The sequence below is a fragment of the Leptonychotes weddellii genome, chromosome 15 (genome assembly GCF_054177405.1).
Source record: "Leptonychotes weddellii isolate Sample4059 chromosome 15, ASM5417740v2, whole genome shotgun sequence".
Lineage (NCBI taxonomy): Eukaryota > Metazoa > Chordata > Mammalia > Carnivora > Phocidae > Leptonychotes > Leptonychotes weddellii.
The window spans coordinates 5,122,038-5,147,871 of NC_138383.1; the positions used below are offsets into that span (position 1 = coordinate 5,122,038).

Consider the following 25,834-nt stretch of genomic DNA (forward strand, 5'->3'; position numbering starts at 1 on the left):
AAGGAGAAGGGGCGGGCCGGGGCGGGCCGAGGCGAGCGGGGGCGGGGCCTCGCGCCGTCTTGGGGCTGCTTTCAGGGTCCGACCCGCGCTGGAGCTGCGGACACCCGTCGCCGACGCTGCCGCCGCCGTTTTGACCCGGGCCGCCACCGCCGCTGCGTGTCGCCACCATGAACCAAGATCTTCGCAGGGAGCGGGCAGCCGCCAGCTTCAACCCGGAGCTGCTCACTCACGTCCTGGACGGCAGCCCCGAGAACACCCGGCGCCGCCGAGAGATCGGTGAGGGCGGCGGGGCCGGGCCTCCCTCCTTCCCCGAGCGCGGCTCTGGACTCGCTCGATGAGGCGTCGCGGGGGCGCTGTGGAGCCTGGGCCGCAGCGCCTGGCTCAGCTTTGGGGAAGCCGGGACCCCCAGTCCCAGGGCCGGCCTGTGGAGGGGTGAGGGGTGTCGTCCCTCCCGAGCCCGCGCTCCGAAAACCCGCTGGGATTCAAGGAGGTGTCACAGAGCCCTGACTTTCTGTCTTCCTCTTGATGCCCTCTCGCTCCCTTGCAGAGAACCTGATCCTGAATGACCCAGACTTCCAGCACGAGGACTTGAATTTCCTCACTCGCAGCCAGCGTTACGAGGTGGCTGTTAGGAAGAGTGCCAACATGGTGAAGAAGATGAGGGAGTTTGGCATCGCGGACCCAGAGGAAATCATGTGGTTTAAAAAGTAGGTATGCCTTAGCCTAGATTAAGTGCCCAAGCCCAAACCTTAATTTAAACGCGCAGCCCGTGGTGTCCTTTTTCATCGTGCTCGGCGTTGGAAGACTCAGACTGCTTATTTTCACCCCACTTACCAGTGATGTGTGTGAAAACTAGTGTTTACTTTTGTATTTAAGTCTTTTAAAGGGATGACGTTTGTAGAATGCTGAGCATGAATGGAGAGGCTGCAGTTTTCATTCTCAGGAATCTGTACCTACTAACTCCTTTGGCCCAGACATCTCAGTGTAGAGTGATTTAAATTGCAAAATGCCTTTGCTCTTTGTAACAAGGAGGTTTGCTAAATTGAGAGGCTGAATTCGATTTTTGGTTGCAAGACCAAACAATATTTTGGAGCAATAACAGATTGTATTTCCTTTTTTTTTTAAGATTTTATTTATTTATTTGACAGAGAGACACCCACAGCGAGAGAGGGAACACAAGCAGGGGGAGTGGGAGAGGGAGAAGCAGGCTTCCCGCTGAGCAGGGAGCTTGATGCGGGGCTCGATCCCAGGACCCTGGGATCATGACCTGAGCCGAAGGCAGACGTTTAACGACTGAGCCACCCAGGTGCCCCACAGATTATATTTCCATATGAGAGTGTAGATCTTGAGTTTAAACTGATGGACAATGGACAATGTGGGGTAGATGAAGAACATGAGTCAAACTTCAGAGTGAATAGAAAATATTTTAAGAACCTAGCATTCTTGAATCTGGTGGCAGTGTTATTTAAATGGCTCTCCGGCATATGAGGCCTCCTAAAATCAGGCCTTGGTACTAGTGCTGGAAAGAGTCTGTACTTTTTCTTTTTCCAGACCATCTGTTTTTTTGTTTTGTTCTGTTTCTTAATTAGAAATAAAAGTAAGCACTTTTTTTTTTTTTGCCTTTATCTGAATGAACACTCTAATTACATGATCTGAGTACAAGATTTCTTTGGCCTGTATGCTCTCTTACACTTCTCATTCATTTCTGGGCACTTCCTTTTTTGGGGGGTTTCAACATTTTAGAAGAATTCCATTATTTTCATCAATAAAGATTAAATGATATGAATGGTGTGTATTCAAGAGCCAAGAAAAAGGGAACATGTAAAGCTACAAGTTCTGCATTTATGTAGTGATGGAAATTTCTCCTTTATTCTACTGCCTCTAAAACGTTTGGTATCTAATTTTTTCAGTCTGACCTGGTTACTATTGTTGAGGATGAAATAATTTATTCTGGTCCTTAGGACTGTCCTGAGAATTCCTTTCCCTTTTAGTCATAAAATTATGACTTACTTATTTTTAGTAGCCCAACTCAAAGTATTTACCAATTTCCAAGTGTTCTTTTTTACTTTTGAAATTTGTAACTCAAAGCTGTGGGGATATTGAGGTAGAGTACCTCCTAGAAGATTATGTTTCTGAATCACCTGAGTTGGATTTTAGGTAAACTTCAAAAATGGAAGATTTTATCCTTTTTTAAACAACCCAAAAAAAAGAGATTTGTTTTGTTTTACTTTTAAGTAGTTGATGCAGTATGTTTCAGAATTGATTAGATTTCATAATCAGTGGTGGTTCATGGAGTGTAAGCAGAGTTGAGTGAAGTCGCAATGAAATAGAGCAAATTCCTTTATGTGGGTTAAAGAGCAGAGGACATGAGCCAGTTGTTTTGCCTGTCATTTTTTATGATACAAACCTTGCTGTTTGGGGAATATAGAGTACCAAGGTTTTTTGTTTTGTTTTGTTTTTTAAAGATTTTACATATTTATTTGACGCAGAGAGAGAGAGAGAGAGCACATAGGGGGAGCAGCAGGCAGAGAGGGAGAAGCAGGCTTCATGCAGGGCTTGATCCCAGGACCCTGGGATCATGACCTGAGCCAAAGGCAGCCGCTTAATGACTGAGCCACCTGGGTGCCCCTAGAGTACAAAGTTTAACACACCTTTGACATCCTTCCAGTATACCTAGGATAGGACAGGGAGATCAATTTATGTGAGAGAGAGAAGGGGATTGAAAATTAGTCTTGGCAGTTACTGAATGCCATTGAATCCAAGCCCACCGTCATTGGTAGCTCACACCTGAGTTTCATGTACCACTAAGAAAGAAAAAGTGCTGCCAGTTAACTATGACCTCCCGTTATTTGTGAGATGCACCTGATTTCTTAAATGCTAAGTTGGGGGGGGTGATGCCAGACAGATGAAATATAGTAATATTTCTCTTTCAGGGGATTTTGAGCATTTACTGGTTTCTTTACAATTATTTCTCCTATCTCAAAATTCATATATGGGACTGTCTTGAAGTCGATGGAATATTAGTAAGATACTTTGAGATTTCTCAACTTGAGCAAAGAACTGTTCTCTCCAGGCCTTGGCAAAAAAAACCCTTGCTGTTTGGGGAATGTAAAAGTTGTTTTCCTAATCTCCTCTTCTGTAATTTTTGTCTTTTAACTCTCCTGTTTACTATGAAAAGAAAACTGTGAAGTGTTCTTAAGAGTAATTTAAAATTCTAATGAGGATCAGCCATGGTTTTTGTTACTCTCCTTCGGTTTTTAAAGCTGATTCCTTGAAAAGCATCTTCAGGAGGGATTAAACATAATTTAAAAACAAGGACTGAGATTTTGTGCATGAGTTGATTTTCAAACTCTCAAATTCTCAAATTCTTTTGAACTCGAAAGAATCTCAGTATGTTTATTAACATAAACATTCGACAGTCTTTGTGTCACCTATTTTTCCCTCTGAGTTTCCTAGAATTATATTGTGTCATGATCATTATTTCAAATAACCCCACAGCCTCCTCACTTCCCTTCCGGGGAATAGGAGTGTCTTATGTTGCCACCATTTTTGATACCTAAACTACTACTTCTCTTCCTCAGAAACTCTTGTAAGTTCGTTTCCTATTTTAGTAAAATATAATTGTTAGGGAATGCTGTAGGGCTCTTGCCTTTGAGTGAATGATATCCACATTTATCTTCCTCATCAGGCCTTTGACTCCCACTTCGGTGAGGCGGGGCGTCACTTCTCTACCGTCCAGCAGCAGTAAACTCCTGTTGATCCAAGTTACTTGGAAGCTAACTTCTTCTGTTCATACCCCTCCTTTTTCTTGTTGCTCCTTCCATTCAGTTTAAATTGATATTCGATATTGGTGTAAAAATTATGGAACCTCCGGGTTAAAAAGGCATTTTTTTATGTTCCTTGGATGCAGGCATTCCTTAGATGGTTCAGTCTGCCCCAAGCACCCCTGAAAAGTGATCTTCGAACCTAAAGGTGGTAGGATTGGTTTTAGGACCTCCCCAAAAGTGAATTGGCAGCCTTTCCCCTTTCTTTTAATTCAGGCTGTGCTCACTGGACAGACCAAGATAAACTGGTGACACTGCTTCCTCCTCATTCCTTGAGGAGTCATGAAGACCAGTTAGGTGATACTTACTTTGTACTTTGAGCTCTTTATATATATAGATAGAACAAAATAGACACCCCTAAGATCTTTAACAGTGTAGCCAGGGCTGACTAGTGTATGTGATTTGTATTTTGACTATTTCACAGATTGTGTTTTACGAGAAAATAGTTGAAGACAGAATTTCAGTGTGATTGGAATTCCCTTAAACTGGAGTGAATATCAAGACCATCAGAGATAAATGTTTAACATTCTCACATTTCTACTTCCCCACCTGTAAACTCTGAAGACCTTTAGAGATCTGTGGTTTGGCCCTGAAATATGTATTTACTATCCTGGATGTTTGCTTTGGTTATTTAGGGAAAAATTAAACCATTCTTTAGAAGCTTTTGTTAGCAGCTCTACAAATGTTCTATGGAGTTCCTTTTGATTTTCAAAACAAGTAAAACTTGAAAATAAAGCAAACACACACTCCAAAGAATCCAATAAAACCAACAGATGACACCAACAAAAACAAAAAAACAAAAGGGATTTTTAGGCTAAAACTTGGGTAGAATTTGCTTCCTGGATGAAGTGTAGAATTAAAGAATTCTGGCCCTGAAATGACTTGGGCAGGGAGGGAGTAGATAACACTGGAATTGATCTTTTAGGTGGGAAAATGGTAAATTTTACATTTAATTTCTTAAGAAAAGGGTTGAAATTTTCCCAGCCTCAATCCTGAGGGCCATGGTTGTCTGGCAAGAATGGGTGGTAGAATGCAGTTTCTAGAGTAAGGCTGAGATCGTTTTCTTTTCTCTCCTGTAGAGTGCATTTGGTCAATTTTGTGGAACCTGTGGGCCTCAATTTCTCCATGTTTATTCCTACCTTGCTGAATCAGGGCACCACTGCTCAGCAAGAGAAATGGCTGCTTTCATCCAAAGGACTCCAGATAATTGGCACCTACGCCCAGACGGAAATGGGCCACGGTTAGTCCACATTTGAGGGTCAGTGGGTAACCCATCTCAGGACTTAAACTGATAAATGACTCCTGATGTTTGGTTTTTCCTGCTGCTACACTTTAATTTGTCTTTCAGTTGTTAAGCCTTAAATAAAATTCAGCTTCTCATTTTCTCATAGGTCATTTCCCCATAAACTGGTCCAAGACTCTAGCCTGAAACATCCTTCATTGTTACTTCTAAAAGCCTTTTTACCCTTGCTGCATATATCCCATTTTAATGGCTGTTGAGCATTTTGGAAAGATGGGATTGAAAATGTGGCAGAATTAAGCGTTGGTGTCTAATTATAAAAAGAGACTTTGTTGGAAATTCGTGAGAGTGTTAATGCCTTAGCAATATCTGGAAGTTGCCTCTCTGCTTTAATGAAGCTAAAGATGGGGATTTTAAGGGGGGGGGCAGAGGGTTAGAGCATTTAAGTGTCTTACTCTTTCTTTCTTTGCCCACTAGCAGGCTTATAAGGCAGTTTGGAGAAAAGTTCATGATTCTCTTCATTTGATTATAGCAGTCTTTTTTTTTTTTTTTTAAAGATTTTATTTATTCATTTGAGACAGCGAGATACAGAAAGAGAGAACCTGAGCAGGGGGAGAGGCAGAGGGAGAAGCAGCCTCCCTGCTGAGCTAGGAGCCAGACGTGGGGCTCGATCCCAGGACCCTACTAGGATCATGACTTGAGCCGAAGGCAGACACTTAACCATCTGAGCCACCCAGGTGCCCCAGAGCAGTCTTTTTATTATACTTTTTTTCTTTACATATTTTTGGACTTCGTATTGCCAGTCATTCTTGGTTCAGTGGCTCAGTCGGTTAAGTGACCGACTGAGGTCTTGGTCTCAGGATCATGAGTTCGAGCCCCGTGTTGGGTTCCATGCTGGGCGTGGTGTCTACTTAAAAAAAAAAATTGTTTATAAATGGCCAGCTCCTTTCAAAAAGTTTTGTGTTTGGTCTTAATGTGAAGGAAGTTTGTTTTCATAGACAAGGCCATTGGGAGGTTTGGGGGTTTTGAATTTGAGCTGCCCAGTCTCATTCCCTAATTTATCATAAGGCTTCCATTACGTAAATAAGGAGAAGAGGAAGAGATGCAAATAGCATGAAAACTTCATTTTTGTGTTTGATTTGGTGCTTTTTGATGGGTGAAATGGTTTAAGGAAATGTTCTTTATCACAATCCCCATGAGAACTGCAGATTCTGGTTGTGATGTTATCTTACAAACACCCTGCCAAAACACCCAAGACTTTTGCTTCAGGATGGCCAATACTGAAATAAGCAGACTGAAGAAAAGTTTTCCTAAGGGAAGGAATATAACACTCATAGAGGTCTTCCTGTCTGGGGGAGGGAGGGAGAGAGAGAGTGTATGAGAGTGTGTGTGTGTGTGTGTGTGTGTGTGTAATCTTAAATAGCTTTGTGGTACAGAACCCTTCTTTTGTTTAAGTATGCATCATTGTGAAATTTATTTGACTTATAGTCAGTGCTATTCATAGGAGGCATAAAGATGTAAATTATTCTGAGGCTAAATGGGTTTGATTGTATGTCTCGCTGGTCTCACCCTTCTGCTTCTATAAAGTATGTTGTAAATGTATATTTGCCCTAAATTTTGAAAGAGAAGTAGCGAGGACTTGAAGTTTCTGGTCTGAGGAGCACAGAAATTGGACTGAGGTCCTATGTTGGTCTGGGTGAGTTTGCTTTTTTTATTAGTTTTCTTTCCCTTATTGCTTCTCTTTTTTGGATATTTTCTTGTATTTGAACCAACTTTGTCTTAATCTCTATATTTTAGAGAACGGAGTTGTGAGATTAGGTCTTTTTTCTCGCTGGAATCTCGTCCATTCACATTGCTGTTTGTTGTGCTTCGTCCACTGCTGTTCTTTTCTGGGGGCACCAGTCAGTTTGTTGGTTAATTTGCACCCTGTGACAGTATAGCCTTGTGTAAAATAGTAAGTCCTTCAACGTCAAAGAGACTGGAAATAGAGCGACTTGTGCAGATGGAGGTTTGATGGTTCAAGCCAGAGACTTCAGAATGTTGACTGGCCAACAGTGATTATCTCAAGTGTCACAGAATTGGCTATAACTTTGAGTTTGGGATTCTTTCAGCTCTAGGTAGGTGCTGAGAAGTGAGGAGACAACAGCATTGCTCGGGCTCCTTCCAGGATCCTGAAGGGTCTTAAAATTCAGTCCCCTGCACGAAGTCTCCGTCATCTCTTTTCTCTCTTCCCTCCTCTAAATACTCACCTGTGTGTAGAGGCACACGAAATCCGACACACACTTGGTCTTTGGGTCTGTGAGCCTTATTCAAGGGCAGAAGTCTGGGCTGAGGGGCGCACCCTCTCCCAGGGGTTCTGGTGTTGAAGGGACTGTCTGTGGACCGTGGTCCAGCAATAATCCTCTTGACCGTACCTTTCTCCGGGTCCCAAAGCGGGTAGTGTGCTTGGTCTTCACAGATACTTGGTCACTTCAAGTTCTGGCCACTTTATAGCAATTCTCCTTCTTTGTTTTCTGCTGTTGTTAATCAGGAAACTAGAGCTTAGACAATACAGTTACCGTCCTTGAAGATCGGTGCAGTATGTCAGCATCTTCCCATCGCCAGTGCTCAAATACGAACCAAAGCACCTCTCTTCCCTTGAAACTTGAGAAATAGACAAATAGTAAACGGCACCGTGTAAGTCACTAGCCTTTCTCCCTGTATTTTCCCTACTGTCTCCTGTCCTCTTTCTTCCGAGTGAGTCTCTTTCCTGTTGGACTTCCCATGAGACTTGCTCCCTAGGTTTTGGGGCTATTCGAATTCCCCACCATGATTGTTAATAACAATATAAACTTCTTTACAAAAACTATGACCTTTAGGGTTATGCCTTCAGAATATCTTTCTCAGAAGTAAATTACTGCATTGAAAGGACTGAACATTTTATAGCTCTTGCATAGTGAAGACTTCTTGAAACACAGAACAAGTTTATAGTATATTTAGCAAATTATTAGTGTACCGTGTTTCCATAAGCCCCATCAATGTGGTTACTTTAATTTTTTTTGCTACTTTAATATATAGCTAAGAGTTAAAGTTTTAATTTTCCAAAGCCAGTGAGCCTGGATGTTTGGGCTTACTGTCTGTATTTCCTGTGTATAAACTGGGTTTTTCTCCTTTGCGTATTGATTAAATAGAATCTGTACATTGATCTTATAAATATGTTGTATCCTTCAAGTATTTTTTGTATTGCCTTCTGTTTTGTTAAACGCTTTGGCTTTATGTATTGAATGCATCCTTCTCTGAGTAGGTATAAATTTTTTTCCCCCATATCTTGGATAATTATTCCTTTATTTTCTTCCAGTTTGTTTGTTTGTTTGTTTGATTTATGTTTAATGCTTTGACTTGTATATGGTATAGAATGATGAATGAATCCCACCATTTGTATGTTTATTAACTAGTATTTTTCCCCCTTTCTTTCCAGTTCTTAAGAGTTTTATTGTTTCAATTTATTTCTGGAACCTTAAAAATATATTGATTAGTACCTTTGTTTATCTCCTAATATCATAAACATTGGTTCATTGTTGCTTTGTAAGATATTTAAAAATCTGATAGGATAAGCCTGCTGTTGTTATATTTTAAGACCTACATATTTGGTGTTCTTGTATACTTACTCTTCTAGGCAAATTCCGATCTTAATTTGTCAAATTCTAAATTATATTCAGCAGGAATTTCAAATCCGTGTTACATTAAATCCTTGTATTTCTTGGGAAGTACTATCTTTATTATGATAAAGGACTGACTTCTCAACCAGGAATTAGCAATTTCTTGACTGTTACGTATAACTTCTTCTATTCATCCTATTAGGTATTGATATTTTTCCTAATTAAATCTTTACTATCCTGAGCTAAGTTACATAACAAATTTTAAATATTTTGTAGTGTTTCTAAATTGCTTTTCTCTTTACTGAGGTTTCTGCTTTAAGCATCCTAATGGATAAGAATGCAGTTGATTTTTTTTTCTTCCTTAGAGCCTACAGATTTTCTAAATTCATTCATTATTGATGGTATTTTGTTGTTGATTTCCTAGGATTATAATCATGCTGTCCACGGATATGCTATTTTAAGTCCTTCCTTTCTTATGTATTATTAATCTAATCATTTTGTCCTCAGCATTGGCTGACAGCCCCGTCTCATGTAGAGGGAGAGACTGGGAAAGCCTTTTGGTGTTAATGGTTTTAAAAGAATTGACTGTAGCACTTCACCAAAGTAAAATGTTGGTGCTTTGTAATTTTAAAATAAATGATTTAAAAATAACATATAATCTTTATCATGCATACATAACCAACTTTTTGCAACAAATACTTGATTTAAGTCAAAAAAACTATCAGGTCACTTTCTCCTTATAACATGTCTAAATTTCATCCACTTGTGAATATAATCCTTACCCTTGTCATAAGAGACCTTTTTCTCCTAAAAACATTCTTCAGTCTCAAAGGGTTTCTGATTACAGTAGTTTATCTCTGCCCCACTCACTGTTTTGTGGTAACGCTGACATTTGTCATTCCGTTATCCAGCACACTGATGCAGACCCCTCCTATGAGTCTGGTGGGCTGCTTCAGAGTGGCCCGTCCTCCCCAGGAATCGCTCTGGGTTCTAGCAATGCAAAGTCGTCTTCCAGCGCTAACAGTGGACCTTCCCAGGCCACGGGGTTCAGTTCTGGATCCACCAGTTTGCTCCTGGCAGGTCCCAGGTGTACGTTGATTTTTCTTCCTAGGCACCATTCTTTTATTTTATTTTATTATTTTATTTTTTTAAAGATTTTATTTATTTATTTGACAGAGAGAGACACAGTGAGAGAGGGAACTCAAACAGGGGGAGTGGGGGAGGGAGAAGCAGGCTTCCCGCAGAGCAGGGAGCCCGATGCTGGGCTCGATCGCAGGACTCTGGGACCATGACCTGAGCTGAAGGCAGACGCTTAACGACTGAGCCACCCAGGCACCCCGGCACCATTCTTATAAAACCTAGAGGCAGTGGCATTCCTGTTTGTGAGGGGAAGCACTCTCTCATCACACGAATGTGTTTATCTGGAGGATTTCCACTGTTTCTTTAACTTTTTATTTTATTTTATTTTATTTATTTATATTTTTAATAAATGTTTTATTTATTTATTCACGAGAGGCAGAGGGAGAAGCAGGCTCCCCGCCTAGCAGGGAGCCCGATGCGGGACTCGATTCCCAGGACCCTGGGATCATGACGTGAGCCCAAGGCAATCGCTTAACCATCTGAGCCACCCAGGTGCCCTCTTTAACTTTTTATTTTGAAATGATTATAGGGGCGCCTGGGTGGCTCAGATGGTTAAGCGTCTGCCTTCAGCTCAGGTCATGATCCCAGGGTCCTGGGATCGAGCCTCACATCGGGCTCCTGGCTCAGCGGGGAGCCTGCTTCTCCCTCTCCCTCTGCCTCTCTCCCTGCTCATGCTCTCTCTCTCCCTCTCTGTATCTCTGTGTGTCAAATGAATAAATAAAATCTTTAAAAAAAAAAAAAAAGAAATGATTATAAATTCATAGGAAGTTGCAGAAATAGCACAGAGAGATTCCATGGACCTCTCACTCAGTTTCCACCAGTGCTAACGTGTTACGGGGGATTTCCCTTTGCCACTTCCAAGGAGAGCTGCTCTGGTTTGGGCAGCTCTCCTTGGTCTCTCTGGTGTCCTCATCGTTGTGCTCAGTCCTGGTTGCACTTGCACGAGAATTTCCCTAACCAGAAGATGTGATTGGGTGGTAGGATTCTTGTCCTCGTTCTGCCATTATCTTCCTGATCTAAAAGCACTTAACTCACCTCAGCCTAATTTCTTTATAAAATGAGCACATGGGTCACACAGTCTTTGATTTTTCTGTGATTGGGTAACAGAAAGCACAACCACGCAACTGGAAGACATAGCTGATCAGCCCTCGCCCGAGCAGTGTGCCCTGGTTATTTTCCACCTTACTTTCTGGACAAACGGAGAGGTTTTTTGGTGTTTTTTTTTTAATACTTTATTTATTTATTTGGCAGAGAGAGACACAGCGAGAGAGGGAACACAAGTAGGGAGAGTGGGAGAGGGAGAAGCAGGCTTCCTGCGGAGCAGGGAGCCCGATGGAGGGCTCAATCTCAGGACCCTGGGACCATGACCTGAGCCGAAGGCAGACGCTTAATGACTCAGCCACCCAGGTGCCCCCAAATTGAGAGGTTTTAAAACTGAAAGGTTGCATAGGCTAATTTCTAAGATAATTAAAGAGAATAATAAGAGCAATTTAGAGTCGGTTAAGTTAGAGCTAGAAGTTCAATGGGAGGCCAGTGATGTGGAAGGATAACAAAGGCATATCAATCTATTTCCTATTAGAAAGAAATTCACACAGAAGTCTAAGGCATCTGCAAATTTTAAGTTGAAAAGAATGACTTTAGAAAGTGGATTCAGGGGCACCTGTCTGGCTCAGTCATAAATAAATAAATAAATAAATGGATTCAGAATTACAAAAACTTAAGATGTTTATTATCATTAGTGATAATTCCCACATAATTGGTTTGTTATGCATGAATATGTTATTTGTAATTATTATTAATGGTCTCTAATAGAAGTTGCATGTCTTTTATTTCTGATACTAATCAGTGGGTGAAGAGCATTGTCAATTTTTGTATTAAATTGTTTCAGTAGGGCATGGCTGGTAACCAGATTAAAAAAAAAAAAAGAACCAGATTTATGTAGGGAATGTGGATCTATGCTGGATGTTTTATGAACAAACACGAAGGATTCCAGCCTAGAAGCATTACTGAAATTGCTTTTAGGAAAACCTGTCGGCTGGGGCATCATTTTGTCCGTCTGAGAGAACAAAGTTCTCCTGTCTCACATTCTCATCAGAGTAAATAATTGTACAACTTAAATTCTCCATCCTGTACAACCTCTTCAAATTTTTTATTTCCTTTGATTTAATTGTAAGGCTGGACTCCTCTGCCCGACTCGCATGTTTATGCTGCACAGGCTTTGGAATCGGTAGCCAATCCTCACCAAGACTGATTATTTAAGAGCTGAGTAGCGTAAGAACAAACTTCTTGCCAACTTAAGAAAAATGAAATTTGCCAAGAGTTGATTAAAGTAATACAGAAAGAGACAGTGCTCCCGCCCACGATAATGTCCACCCAACTAACTTCATACTTACAGGTTTTTTTTCTCCTTCCCCTTACTCTGTTCACATTTGCTGATTCTCTCACACCTGATGACTCTTCTCTCAAATGCCCATCCTTGGTGTTTCTTCGAAGTTTTGTGCACCGAGGGCGGCCTGAGCCTCTGGATCTCCACTTGGGCATGTTCTTGCCTACTTTACTTCACCAGGCAACCGCGGAGCAGCAGGAACGCTTCTTCATGCCCGCCTGGAACTTGGAGATCATTGGCACTTACGCCCAGACAGAGATGGGCCATGGTACGGTGCATTCAGTCTACCTTCTGGGTTGGGCGGGGCTCTGCAGGCTTAGCGTATGTGGAGAGCCCACTGTATGTTAGCAAGGGCATATCCACGTACCGTGGTCTTTCTGCAGAAGCCAGGTTTTTTTATATATACGGGTCTTGGCATAGACGTGGCTTTGGTCAGTGGAAATTAAAGGTTATGTTGTCACAGAGATATGCTGATTATTCTTTTTCATGGTTCCCTTTCAGTGGGTCAAGAATTACAAGTTAGGATTTATTTACTGAGTGGCTTTTCAAGTTCACTGGAGTTGTGTAGAATTTGTGTGCATGTAGCATCTGAACCCATCTTTCTTTCTTCGGTACGATCTGATTCCCTTTCCTACGGATACCTTAATGGACTTGCACAAATTCCAGAAGAAACACAGATCAGTAGTACAGGTGTTCTCTGACTTGCTTGAGGGAAATGAGTGGCTTGTAGAACCATAATTCAAGGTCTGAAGGTAGCTTGGCCAAAGATTAAGAAAAAAAGAAAAAAAAAAAGCTGTTTTGGAGGGAGTGGCTGTCCCTGTTAATCTGGTCTGTATTGGTGTCTCTGTTTGCTCTTCATTTCCTTCTGTCTTCTCTTTTCCTATTTCAAGATTTCAGAACTGATCTAATGTAATGTATATTTGCCATGTGCTCTCATTTCTGTGCAACTTTATCTTAATTTTATAGCTAATTTGGCTCTTGGTACTAAATTGTATTTTACAGGATTTTTACAAGACCCAGAGTGGAGTATTGTTTGGTTCCATTGTGCATTTGCAAACATTCTGTCATTATCTGTTCTGTTACTCTGTTACTTCTTTTCCTGTAAAAACTTCTTTGCTGAAAGTGGCTGGTTCCTTGATTCTCACATGTACTTGAGAAGGTTGTGGATCACACATGAAGTGGCCATTTCTGTTCCTCAACTTGGAGGTTTCTAAATGTTTCAAAGTTTAAGTGTTTAATGAGGTCTGGAATTATCTAAGCAGTTTGGAAAAAGGTTCTCAGCATTGGCTTCTGGATAGTATATTAGAGGGAGTGTCACTTAGAATATTTTTCTGTTAACTGTTTTCCAAGAATTTTGGCACATTTGTATTAGGATTTAAAGCGTGAATCTTTGTCCATCTCCAGTAAACATGACACTGGGAACTCTTCTAGTCACAGTAATGAACCAGCCAGGGTCGAAGTTAAGGCCTGGCGTTGGAAATCGCAGCGTGCACTCAGACCTTATTACCGGACCTTTAGAAATCCAAAAAAAAGGTCACTGTTCCAGGTCTTTTTCCCCATAGTGTGTATCTTTTTGAAGTCTGGTTTTCCGTTCTAGAAATCACTCTGAAGTAAGTCTTTAATTTATAAGAACTTTGGCTGAAGTCTCTTTCTGTCACCTCTTACCTTAATCTTTGTAAATAGAGAAGCCCAGAATGTTGAACTGGTGTGTAGACACCATACATGAGTTGAAATTGGCACATTTAAACTTAGAGATGTTATTTTAAAAGAGCAGTTAACTTCCCTGTTAGGTTCCTATCCTATGATCTTGTGAAAATCCGATTCTAAACTGCCTTTATATTTTCTTTTGGTTGATCTAAATAGAGGTGCATTAATTAAAAAGTATAGAAATAGAACATGCTTGACATTTATATTTTCACCTTGATAGGAACTGCCTGGTTTGAATATAGGAAATTATGGGGCGCTTGGCTCAGTCGGTAGAGCACGTGACTCTTGATCACGGGGTCATGAGTTCGAGCCCAATATTGGGTTTACTTTAAAAAAAAAAAAGTATAGGGAAGTATCTGTATCGGTTATTAACTATTTGTAGCTCGTCTACAAATATCTTGTTTTTGTTAGATTTTGTTGTTCTCTGAGATACTAGAGCTGAAAAGACAGGGCAGGAGATTTTACCCTGTGCCTATTTGTTCCCATATTTTATCCAAGGTGAATGTAACTTATTTCCTTAGGAACTCATCTCCGAGGCTTGGAAACCACAGCCACTTACGATCCTGAAACTCAGGAGTTCATTCTCAACAGCCCTACTGTGACCTCCATCAAGTGGTGGCCTGGCGGACGTATGTGAATTTTTTAGCATTTGTTGGATGTTTTGACGAGTTATTACAAGATGGTGTTTAGGATGTAGAACTTCTATGGGAATATCATTTTGAAATGTAGGAAACGCTCTGAAGGCTCTTCTCGGCTGTTGGTAGTCTCCTGTAGTGCTTGTTGTAGACCTGTCCTCCATTTACAAGGCACAGAAGGGACAGCTGTCTCACTCTGAACTTTGCATTTGAATATTCCCATCATTAGCGCAGTTTCCTTAGTCACCATGTAAAGCAGCTTAGTCTTCCCTGTGTGGTTATAAGTTATAAGTAATTTAAATGTAAACAGCTGTGTGTGGCTAGTGGCCACTGTTTTAGAAAGCACTTCATTAAGGGAGAAAAAGGAAATAAATTAATGTTTTTATGGTTATCCTAAAAAATTTTATGTAAATGAGTGAGAAATAAGTAGAAAAGAAAGTAAAGTCTTTCTGATTAATTTTTTTTTTAGTGAAGTCTTTCCTAAAATGAAGGATTACTATCAAATCAACAAACTGTACACCTTAAACTTAGAAATGTTGTAGGTCCATAATATCTCAATAAAATGTGTATAAAAGCTTTTATATATATAGAATGAAGGATTGCTTTGCCAAAATTCAATAAATTTTAATGACTATCAGCTTAAGTGAATTTCTTTCTGAAAACTGGGTGTGGTACTGTTGTAAGCCTCTTGGGTACACTTTATCGATGGAGGCTGGTATTTAACATACAGTTTTTCCCCATCTTTTATTTCTGTCCTTTGAAAGTGTAAGAAGGTTTGGTCACTTCTCTCTCCTGTTCTCTTTGATGTTCCAGTTGGGAAGACTTCAAATCATGCAATAGTTCTTGCCCAACTCATCACTAAGGGGAAATGCTACGGATTACATGCCTTCATCGTACCTATTCGTGAAATTGGGACCCATAAGCCTTTGCCAGGTTAGAATTGTTTGTCTGCTGTTGAGATGAAAAACTAAACCGATCACTTTCTTCTGCAAAAAGCATAGCACACAATGAAAGAGGCCAGGGCAGGCCGGGAATTGCAGAGCACAAGCACCTTGTGACTTTCCTTTCATCTGTGGTAGGTATTACCGTGGGAGATATCGGCCCCAAATTTGGCTATGATGAGATGGATAATGGCTACCTGAAGATGGACAATTATCGTATTCCCAGAGAAAACATGCTGATGAAGTATGCCCAGGTATCTTTGGAGGAGCAGAGGTGTCAAACATGGGGGTTTCAGCGGCTGTTGATAACCACGGGGTTGCAAGGGTGTGTTTTTTTGGAAGGTAATAACCTATTTTTACTTCTGATGCTGCTTTTATTAATGACAGTGAAATCAAGAGCAGTTGGCAGGTATAAAGAACATATTCTAGTTTGCTAAACCAGTGGGTCTCAAACTTTAGCATGCGTTAGAATCACCTGGAGGGCTGTATAAAGTAGATCAGAGTGGGGATGAGGTTTTGTATTTCAAGCAAACTCCCCAGAGATGCTGCCATTCTGGGGACCACCCTTTGAGAATCATGAGCACAGACTGCCACTTGGGTTTAACAGAATGAAGCATCAGTCCCATGTTCTTTGTCCAGGTGAAGCCTGATGGCACGTACGTGAAACCTGTGAGTAACAAGCTGACCTACGGGACCATGGTGTTTGTCAGGTCCTTCCTTGTAGGAGAAGCTGCTCGGTCTCTGTCCAAGGCTTGCACCATTGCCATCCGGTACAGCGCTGTGAGGCACCAGTCCGAAATCAAGCCAGGGTAAGGGGGGCATCTGAGATTGCTAAAGACCTACCTTTGACCCCATTCAAATATCAAAATTCCCAAATGTGATCTCGAGAATATGCATTGGCCTTGCAAAATCAGCTAAGGTGGCAGTATGCTGGGTCTGCTCCTTAAAAACTAGACTTCCTTTTTTTAAGTAGAAAGATGAGGATAGCCACCTTACTATTTTTAACCTAAGAAAAACAGTAATATTACTTGAGCTCTATAAATGAAATGTTCAGGGGCACCTGGGTGCCTCAGTTGGTTAAGTGTCTGCCTTTGGCTCAGGTCATGATCCCAGGACGCTGGGATCGAGCCCTGAGTTGGGCTCTCTGCTCAGCGGGGATCCTGCTTCTCCCTTTCCGCCTGCTAGTGTGCTCTCTCTCTCTCAAATAAATAAATATCTTTTTTAAAAAAAAATAAATGAAATTTTAGAACACTAAAGGCAGTTTGAAAATCCTAATTGCTCCTAACAGCTATGAATTGGGTATGTTGGGAATGGCATGAATGGGACTCCCTGTTGTGTTCATAGCCGTAGGTTAGTCTTACTGCCTTTCACTTGAGTGTGACTCCCTGATGACCTTTTTAACTCCTATAGAAGGAATAAAGAAATCGGTAAGAGCTGACCGTCTTAGATGTCATATGGTTAACTCTGTGCATTGGGCCTTCTCCAAAATTATGGTTAAAATAGTTTTTTCAGCCATCTAGTGTGTTAGACTTCTTTATCATTGCTTTCCTTCTATGAAGTTAACCTTGATTTTTGTATGTTGCTATGAGATAGTTTCCTTAGTTATACTGCAAAGACTAAGATAGATATGAACTTCACAGCTAGAAAATACTCTCTGCCTAGGCGGTTCAACAAGGTGGTTGAGAACGTGGTTTTCTGTAGCCAAACAGCCTAGATTTCAATTAAGTGAGGATCTACCACATATTCGCTGTGTGACCTTAGGCAGGTTCTTAACCTCTTTTTTCCCCTTGGTGAAATGGGGAGAGTGCTAGCTTTTCAGTATGTCGAAGTATTTAGACCAGAATCTGGTGCATAATAAGTTCTATGTAAGTGTTTACTTTTGTTTCTTCTCTATCCTTTAGTGAACCAGAACCACAGATTTTGGATTTTCAGACCCAGCAGTATAAACTCTTCCCACTCCTGGCCACTGCCTATGCCTTCCAGTTTGTAGGTGCGTACATGAAGGAGACCTACCATCGAATTAATGAGGACATTGGCCAAGGGGATCTGAGTGAACTGCCTGAGGTATGTGTTTCCTCATTCACTTGTAGGCACCCTTGCCTGTTGGATAATGTCCAGAGAAAACTAAATGTTGGGATTTCTTGAGAAGAATCCATGTGTTCTCAAAAGATACAGCCATTATTTTCATTGCAAGTGAATCAGATACGAAGATTCGTGGGTTTTGTTTTTTAAGTTTCAGAAGTACTACACTGTGTTGGTTGTTTATTAATCAAAGGAACGTTAAGTGGTGACTTTTTTGCCAAGTGGAGCACTGTGGAAGGGAGTGTGGGAACAATATGAATTCAGGCCACCGAGATGACCGTGCTTCAGTTTGCACGCATGGCAAGTGATGTGGCGAGTGACCAGCACTGTTAGGGGAGGAAGAGAGGGCTTCTTGCCGGGAGGCTCAGACCGTCGGTGCCAGCCGCGCCCTGACAGCCTGTGCATCCCCCTCCAGCTCCACGCCCTCACTGCCGGCCTGAAGGCTTTCACCTCCTGGACAACTAATGCTGCTCTCGAAGCCTGTCGGATGGCGTGTGGTGGACATGGCTACTCCCACTGCAGTGGCCTTCCAAATATCTATGTCACTTTTACCCCCACCTGCACCTTTGAGGGAGAGAACACTGTCATGATGCTGCAGACGGCTAGGTGAGAATCTGATTTGTATTGTTAAAACGTTTGAGGGGCGCCTGGGTGGCTCAGTCCGTCAAGCATCCAACTCTTGGTTTTGGCCCAGGTTGTGATCTCAGGGTCCTGGGATCGAGCCCGGCGTCAGGCTCCGTACCCAGTGCAGAGTCTGCTTGGGATTCTCTCTCCCCTCTCCCTCTGCCCCTTTCCCCCACCCTCACGCTCTCTCCAAAAAAAAAAAAAAAAAAAGAATGTTGGAGTCCTCTTCATCAGTTCCTGTTCCCGTGTTTGCTCTTCACGTTACATTTGTTCCTGAGAGATGGTGGTTTTGCCTTCCATCCCGACCCACTGGCTTTATCTTGTGGTCGGCCGAGCGGGTACAAAACACCTATCACGTTGCTTAAAGTCACTGCAAGAGTTCATCTCTGTTTCACGAGAAGCATAGTTACTGAAAGCATGTGCACTGGTGATTTTTAGGTTCCTGATGAAAAGTTACGACCAAGTGCACGCAGGGAAGTTGGTGTGCGGCATGGTGTCCTACTTGAATGGCCTGCCCACTCAGCGCATCCAGCCGCAGCAGGTAGCAGTGTGGCCAGCTGTGGTGGACATCGACAGCCCCGACAGCCTAACGGAAGCATACAAACTTCGTGCGGCCAGGTGAGTCCCCCCCTCAGGAGCTGGGGGGCCTCTGGGGGCTGGGGCCTGAGTACTGCCCGGCATTTCCTGCAAGCTCCGGTTTTCTTTCACTTCTTAACAGATTGGTGGAAGTTGCTGCAAAAAACCTTCAAAATGAAGTGATTCACAGAAAAAGCAAGGAGGTAGCATGGAACCTAACTTCCGTTGACCTTGTTCGAGCAAGCGAGGTCAGTGATAGTTCTCCCTCTCTCTCTCTCCTCTTCTCTCTCTCCCTCTCCATCCTTCACACCGTCCCAACCCATTTTCTTAGTGCAGAAACCCTTGTTGCTGTGCGGTGAATTTTTTTCAAAGGTTCTCTCACTCTGGTGTTTTCTTTTTATCTAGGCACATTGCCACTATGTGGTAGTTAAGCTCTTTTCAGAAAAACTCCTCAAAATTGAAGATAAATCTGTCCACGCTGTCTTAAGGAATTTGTGTCTCTTGTATTGTCTGTATGGAATCAGTCAGAAGGCAGGGGATTTTCTTCAGGTGAGTATTTTCTGAATTTAAGTCCGTTTTTTGTTTGTTTGTTTTTTGGTAGAAAACTCTTTGTGGTTTACTTTATAGTTGTGTGTGTGCACATATATATGAATGTCTGTCTGTATACGTGTATATATGTGTTTGCTTGTTTTATCTCTTCTAGGGAGGTATCATGACAGAGTCTCAGATTACCCACGTAAATCAGCGCATAAAGGAGTTGCTGATTGCAATTCGCCCAGATGCTGTTGCTTTGGTGGATGCGTTTGATTTTCAAGATGTGACACTTGGCTCTGTGCTTGGCCGTTATGATGGGAATGTGTATGAGAATTTGTTTGAGTGGGCCAAGAAATCCCCACTGAACAAATCAGAGGTACAAGAAAACAATGTCTTTTCACCTTTTGAAATTCTTCATTACATATTAAGGCAGGAAAGACCTCAGAAGTGACTCCTCTGTGAAAGTTTTGTTGTTTTTTTTAAAGATTTTATTTATTTATCTGACAGAGACACAGTGAGAGAGGGAACACAAGTAGGGGGAGTGGGAGAGGGAGAAGCAGGCTTCCCGCTGAGCAGGGAACCAGACGTGGGGCTCGATCCCAGGACCCTGGGATCATGACCTGAGCCGAAGGCAGACGCTTAACGACTGAGCCACCCAGACGCCCCTCCTCTGTGAACGTTTTGGAAGCTCCTGTGGCCTCTACGGACAGTCACTTTGAGTAACAGATTCAGAAGGAAACTGGGTTGTTCCCACAGTACACAGGTCTTTCATCTCCTTGAGTGTTTAGTAACTATTGGACATGTTCAAACATATACAAAAATAGAATACTGTAATACACCCCTGTGTATCCTTTGTCACACCTCAGTGACTAATCTCCTGGCCATTGTGTTTCACCTGAAAACCCTCCCTCTGCCCCGCGCCCCCCTCCCTCTGCCCCAAGCGGTGCGCCCCCCCCCCCCGTCTCCCCTGGGGATTATGGTGATACAAATCCAAGATATTAGATAACTTTATCCATGGATATTTCAGTATGTGTCTCTTAAAAGATAAGGACTTTTTGAAAACATGACCACAGTGCCATTCCACCCCCAAATAGGAATCATGTCATGAACTACCCAGTGTCCAAATTCCTCAATTAACTCTGTTTTGTTTTGTTTTTTTTCCCGTCAGTGTTTTGGATCACGATCCAAATAAGGCCCAGATACCTTCTCAGTTAAAAGTGTGCCAGTTGATGCTGCAGGCCCCTCATCAGTAATTCTTTCTCTCTCCCTTCCCTGCAGGTCCATGCGTCTTACTTCAAGTACCTGAAACCACTGCAGTCCAAGCTCTGAAGGGTCGTGGGGACAAGTGCAGTTCGCTCCAGAAAGAGCTGGACTCGACACCCCTTACACTTGTCACACAAAGCTGCTTGGGATCTTGACCAAACTCAGAGAGCTATAGAGCAAATGATAAATTGAGCCCTTTCCTCTTTTTATAAATGAAGAAAAAAATGAACAGATTTCAGAGATTAAATGAAAAAAACGGATGTGTTTTAAGTGCCATTAACACTGCACGAGGCCTGTTGGGCATCAGAAAGAGCTTTAAGAGATGTAGCATGACTTCAATCTGTGGTGCTGCTGACCCCAGTAGGCCATGACCTCGGATAATTCGTAGAATGTAACTACTAAGTAGTTAGTTATTTTCACCTCTTAATTGCTAATCACTGGATCTGTAAGTGTTTTTAAGCAAAGGTATTTTTTAAGTGGGGTCAAGCCCTTCCCACCTTTTTGCTAAATGTTCTTCCGCTCCTGCCATGGGCCCTGGCCAAGAAACAGGACTGAAGAGAAGGGATTCGGGGAAAGAAACAAATCAGGAAACTTAGCGTGAGTGAAATGTGTGCCTGACACATTGACGTGACTTCCGCCCGCTTGCCCCTCTTTGCCGACCTGTTGTTACCACCTAACTATTCGCGGCAGCATCTTCCCAGCACAAGGGGAACGCCAGCGCAGGGCTAGCATAGGATCACTGTCCCGTGTCATTAGGAATTAATCTTCCATTCGAGGGATCCCTAAATCATCGGTGTGGTAGCACAGCAACTCACTTTGTCCCAAAACTTCTTGGGAAGGGGCAAAATGCAAAATCATCTCTGCATTTGACACTTGGCAACTGATGGCACCTCCATCAGTGGTGATTCATCTCCCTCCCCCTCGCCCTGTCCTGGAAGAGATGCTAAGAAACAAGAAGGGGTCACAGGTCCTTTGTAGTAGAATGTATACAGGGAGAGCTCTCTTAGTTGCAGTTACTGTGACTGTGGTGTCCCTACCAACTGGTTTTTCTGGAACAATCCAGATTTTCTATGTTCTGCCATTTGTCATAAGCCGTTACAGTGCTTGGAGCTCATAGTGTCTGGCCGTACAAAGATAGAAGCATCACTCAGGCCACCTCTTCTGCCCAGGAGTACCACAGAAAACTCCTTTGACAAACCATGTCTTCTGGTTTTTGGATGTAAGTCATTGAATCAATATAATCATCGAAACTATGGCTAAAGGATAAATGCAAGTTCCATAGAATCGCTTTCCTATTGTACATTGGCTTTGTTTTCAGTCTTTTTCTAGGAGCTTGATCTGAACTGTGACATTGTCCTTTGAGCTGAAATCTAATTTACAAAATCATTCTACATTTAAAGGTTAAACATGTACTTCCTAATGAAGGTTTTTTGTAAAATCGATGTAAAACAGCATCACTTGATTTTTTTTTTTTTCTAAGATTTTATTTATTTATTTGATAGAGACCGTGAGAGGGGGAACACAAGTCGGGGGAGTGCGAGAGGGAGAAACAGGCTTCCCGCTGAGCAGGGAGCCCAGTGTCGGGCTCGATCCCAGGACCCTGGGATCATGACCTGAGCCGAAGGCAGACGCTTAACGATTGAGTCACCCAGGTGCCCCATGATTTTTTTTTAAAAAAAACCTGTTAACTGTATCTGTGACATCTGTCTCATGAAACCAGTTGTTCTAGAATTAGTCTTTTTTTTTTTTTTTAAAGATTTTATTTATTTATTTTAGAGACAGAGCACAAGAGGGGGGAGAGCGGGAGAGGGAGAAGCAGACTCCTTGCCGAGCAGGGAGCCCGATGCGGGACTCGATCCTGGGACTCCAGGATCATGACCTGAGCCGAAGGCAGTCGCTTAACCAACTGAGCCACCCAGGTGCCCGTTCTAGAATCAGTCTTGAGAACGTAGTATAATTCAGGCGAAATGTCATCCCTACCTTGGGACCCAACATAAAATCTATCCCAGTGAAACCAGTTATATGAGACTTTTCATTGCCAGCAGAAATCCTTCCACCAAGAGAGCTGACTGGGAATTGTTTTAAGATTGAAGTAACAAGCACTGTGTTAATTTCTTTGGGATATATCTTGACAATAGTTCAGATTCTTGGAAATAACAGTAAATCGCTTAATATTGACCTGTTAAATGTAGAATTGCTTCAAAACTAGTGGTTAAATACCTTATTCGCAGATGAACATCTGTAGTTGGGATCTGAATGTGTTTGAATTAACACCCACCTAATCCCGCTGCATAGATCTGGGATCTCTCTAGGCAGGTTTGAGCAAGTTGTAGACACTACAGAGCCACCTTCAGTCCAGCACCTTGAGTATTATTTAAAAGTGAAATCTGATATTTGATACTGTTTTTATTAACATTGGGATTATTGTCTTGTACTTTATTCACCGTAACCTAAGAATATAGTAAAACCTCCCTAATTTGTACTATCACGAGGAAAAGAGAATGCCACATAATTAAAAAGTCTAAGCTACGAAGAATTTTAAGGTCCAGGTTTATGACGTTATCAGGTGCAGGTAACACTAAGAATAAAGCAAAGCGCGCCCTCCCCAGTGGAGGAATGCCTGTTTGTCGGCAGCGGCAGATCCAGTTTGCACTCCCAAAGAAGCCAGGTCTGTGCTACAGATAAGTTTGGTTCTTTTGTGAGCCATTTTCACCAAAAGTACAAAGATAAATTTAAACCTACTCTTCTCTAAAATGATAAATGCTAAGAGAATGAGATTTTTCTATTAGATACTGATAGAAGCCTTTTTTTTTTTTAAGTACTATGAACAAGGAACTCAAAATTGGAATTTTGAGGTTTAATAGGATTTTGCTATTGGATGAAGGTTGATTCTTCCTGAAGTGTTTGGAGCTCTACTTTGTGCTCTACTAGATATATACAGAGGAGTATTTCAGTGGACATTAGTGGTTTCAAAGCACGGTTGGTTCCAAAGCCTTTGGGGCCTCTTTCATGTTCTTGGCTTAAGGACATAACAGTGCTAAGTATCAGCTTATCTTCAGAACATTGACCTAATTGCAACATTAACTATATTCATATGCTTTCCGAGAACTCCTGCCTGTCATTTCAGATTTCATATACCTGGAGGCATTTTACAGATCCTAAACATGCTAGGTCTTAATTATTGGGTTTTCTTCAGCCCAGGGCTTTGGCTGGAGAAACATGACATTCAAATTCATGAACGAAAATTGTTTCAATGGCTTGGCTCACAAGCCCTCCTGCCTTTTCTGAGCCTTTTCCATCTGTCTTACTAGGAAGAGATGAGGTGCAGGTGTGCACACCTGCTAACCTTTATAAATGTGTAGGTTGCCCGCGGTCTTAGGTTGCCTTCAAGCCGTGCCAGGAAAGGTTCTTCTACCTGAGACCAAGAGTCTTTTGTTGATTCTCCTTACTCAGATAAAGATTTTGATTATTTTCATGAAATAATGCAGAGGTCATTTCAGCTAAGTATTTACTACTACATTCTTGGAGGATCTGACCAAGTCACACTGTAAATGACTGAAGTTATTTTTTATTTTAAAATACCAATAGACTTTCGCTTTTAGCTGTACACACTAAATTCTCACCTATTCCTGTGCTCCATGATGGTAAACACAGAAACTTGAGGAATCTTTTTTTTTAAAGTGAGGACAAGAAAAAGGAATCTTTAGAGTTACCAGGTGTTAGCTGTTGCAGACCTGCAAATTCCTAGATTCCAAGGGTTTTTTGTTTCGTTTTTATTTTGCTTTAAATTTAGTTGGGCCACTGGGGCAACTAAGGATCTGCCTTTGGCTCAGGTCATGATCCTGGAGTCCTGGGATCAACCCCACTCGTGCTCTCGCTCAAATGAGTACATTTTTAAAAAAATAATATACATTTGGGGCGCCTGGGTGGCTCAGTTGTTAAGCGTCTGCCTTCAGCTCAGGTCCTGGTCCCGGGGTCCTGGGATAGAGCCCCGCATTGGGCTCCCTGCTCGGCGGGAAGCCTGCTTCTCCCTCTCCCTCTCCCACTCCCCCTGCTTGTGTTCCCTCTATCACTGTGTCTCTCTGTCAAATAAATAAATAAAATCTTAAATAATAATACATTTAATTGGGCCATTGATTATCTTAGGAAGATCACGAAAAATTGGGGAGTGATTCTGAGAATTCTGAACCAAAATAGGTTGTTTTGCCACAATACTGTTGACTACTTCGTAGTTTAGGTAGCAAACATATAACCTTCCACATAATATTCAGACTGCTGAGATAAACACCATTTTATTTCCAATTGCTGTAGATTCAAGGAAATTACTTGTATTCCTCAGAGTGTATAATTCCTTGCTACCTTTTCCCCTTTTACTGTTCGGGTTTGCGTTTGGTTCCCACCTGACAAGATGCGTTTAGCATGTACTGTTACCCATCCCTGGCTGGACCTGTCAGTGCAGGCGCGAGTACCGAGGAGGTGCACGGGTCCAGAACTTCTGAACCATGATTGGACAGCTGTGACCCGCCAGCCCTGCTTGGAGTGGGCTGCGGGTAAGCCAAACCATCACCCCCTTTTTCCTTTGTAAATTTGAAAAAAATCCTTAATAAAACCTGTGGTTAACACAAAATGTGTTACGTGCCTTTATTGGGTGGCAGTATTGCGTTCTGTTCTGACTCCACAGCTTTGATTTTCTTTCTTTTTTAAAGATTATTTGAGAGAGTTAAAGCGCACAAGCAGGGGGGAGGGGTAGAGGGAGAAGCTGACCCCTTAGCAGATACTTAGCGGAGCAGGGAGCCCACCATGTGGAACTTGATCTGAGGACCCTGGGATCATGACCTGAACCAAAGGCAGATGCTTGACTGACTGAGCCACCCAGGTGTCCGCAGCTTTGATTTTCACAATTGAAACGGTCGGTCACAGCCATTTCCCTAAGGTTCGGGGTGTGGGACACATACATAATTGTTCATCGTTTCGCACATCAATTTTCCAATCTTAGTACATTTCTCATGCCCCGCCACCCGGCCACAAGCCAGCCCTCAGAAGAAGTCCTGGAACCCAGGTCCCGGCAGTTCCCAGGGAGGCCGAGAGGAAGAAGCCGAACTGCCTTGGAGCCCGCCCCCCTCCTTCCCAAGTGGCCTGGCGCCAGCTCCTAGCAACGCGCCGGGCCGCGAACAGAAGCTAACGGCCGCGGCGGGGCGCTCTGGGAAATGTAGTTTATCTCGGCGTCCCCTGTTCCCTTGACTC

General features: G+C 42.3%; 1 protein-coding gene across 3 annotated transcripts; it reads left to right on the forward strand.

The window, feature by feature from the left end:
• The first annotated feature begins 56 nt into the window (after positions 1–56).
• ACOX1 (acyl-CoA oxidase 1) lies at positions 57–22,365 on the forward strand. 3 transcript variants are annotated; one of them, XM_081804464.1, is made up of 14 exons: positions 57–276; positions 548–707; positions 4,904–5,064; positions 14,457–14,564; positions 15,384–15,503; positions 15,650–15,765; positions 16,151–16,320; positions 17,413–17,575; positions 18,009–18,199; positions 18,656–18,835; positions 18,936–19,041; positions 19,199–19,342; positions 19,497–19,703; positions 20,606–22,365. In XM_081804464.1, exons 1-14 carry the CDS (start codon positions 168–170, stop codon positions 20,654–20,656), a joined length of 1,986 nt encoding a protein of 661 aa, XP_081660590.1. In that variant the 5' UTR covers positions 57–167; the 3' UTR covers positions 20,657–22,365. The 3 variants fall into 3 exon arrangements, with proteins under 3 accessions (XP_081660590.1, XP_081660589.1, XP_081660591.1); XM_081804463.1 differs by lacking the exon at positions 4,904–5,064 and adding an exon at positions 12,336–12,496 and having other exon boundaries at positions 64–276; XM_081804465.1 differs by lacking the exon at positions 57–276 and adding an exon at positions 12,336–12,496 and having other exon boundaries at positions 567–707.
• Positions 22,366–25,834: the final 3,469 nt, after the last annotated feature.

What these genes read in the sequence shown, in the direction of transcription:
- ACOX1 (XM_081804464.1), top strand. Translation starts at nt 168, where the DNA reads ATGAACCAAGATCTTCGCAGGGAGCGGGCAGCCGCCAGCTTCAACCCG. An exon ending in CAAGTGGTGGCCTGGCGGAC is followed by an intron (nt 14,565 to 15,383) that starts GTATGTGAATTT and finishes TTGATGTTCCAG; the next exon opens with TTGGGAAGACTTCAAATCAT. An exon ending in CAGTCCGAAATCAAGCCAGG is followed by an intron (nt 16,321 to 17,412) that starts GTAAGGGGGGCA and finishes TCTATCCTTTAG; the next exon opens with TGAACCAGAACCACAGATTT.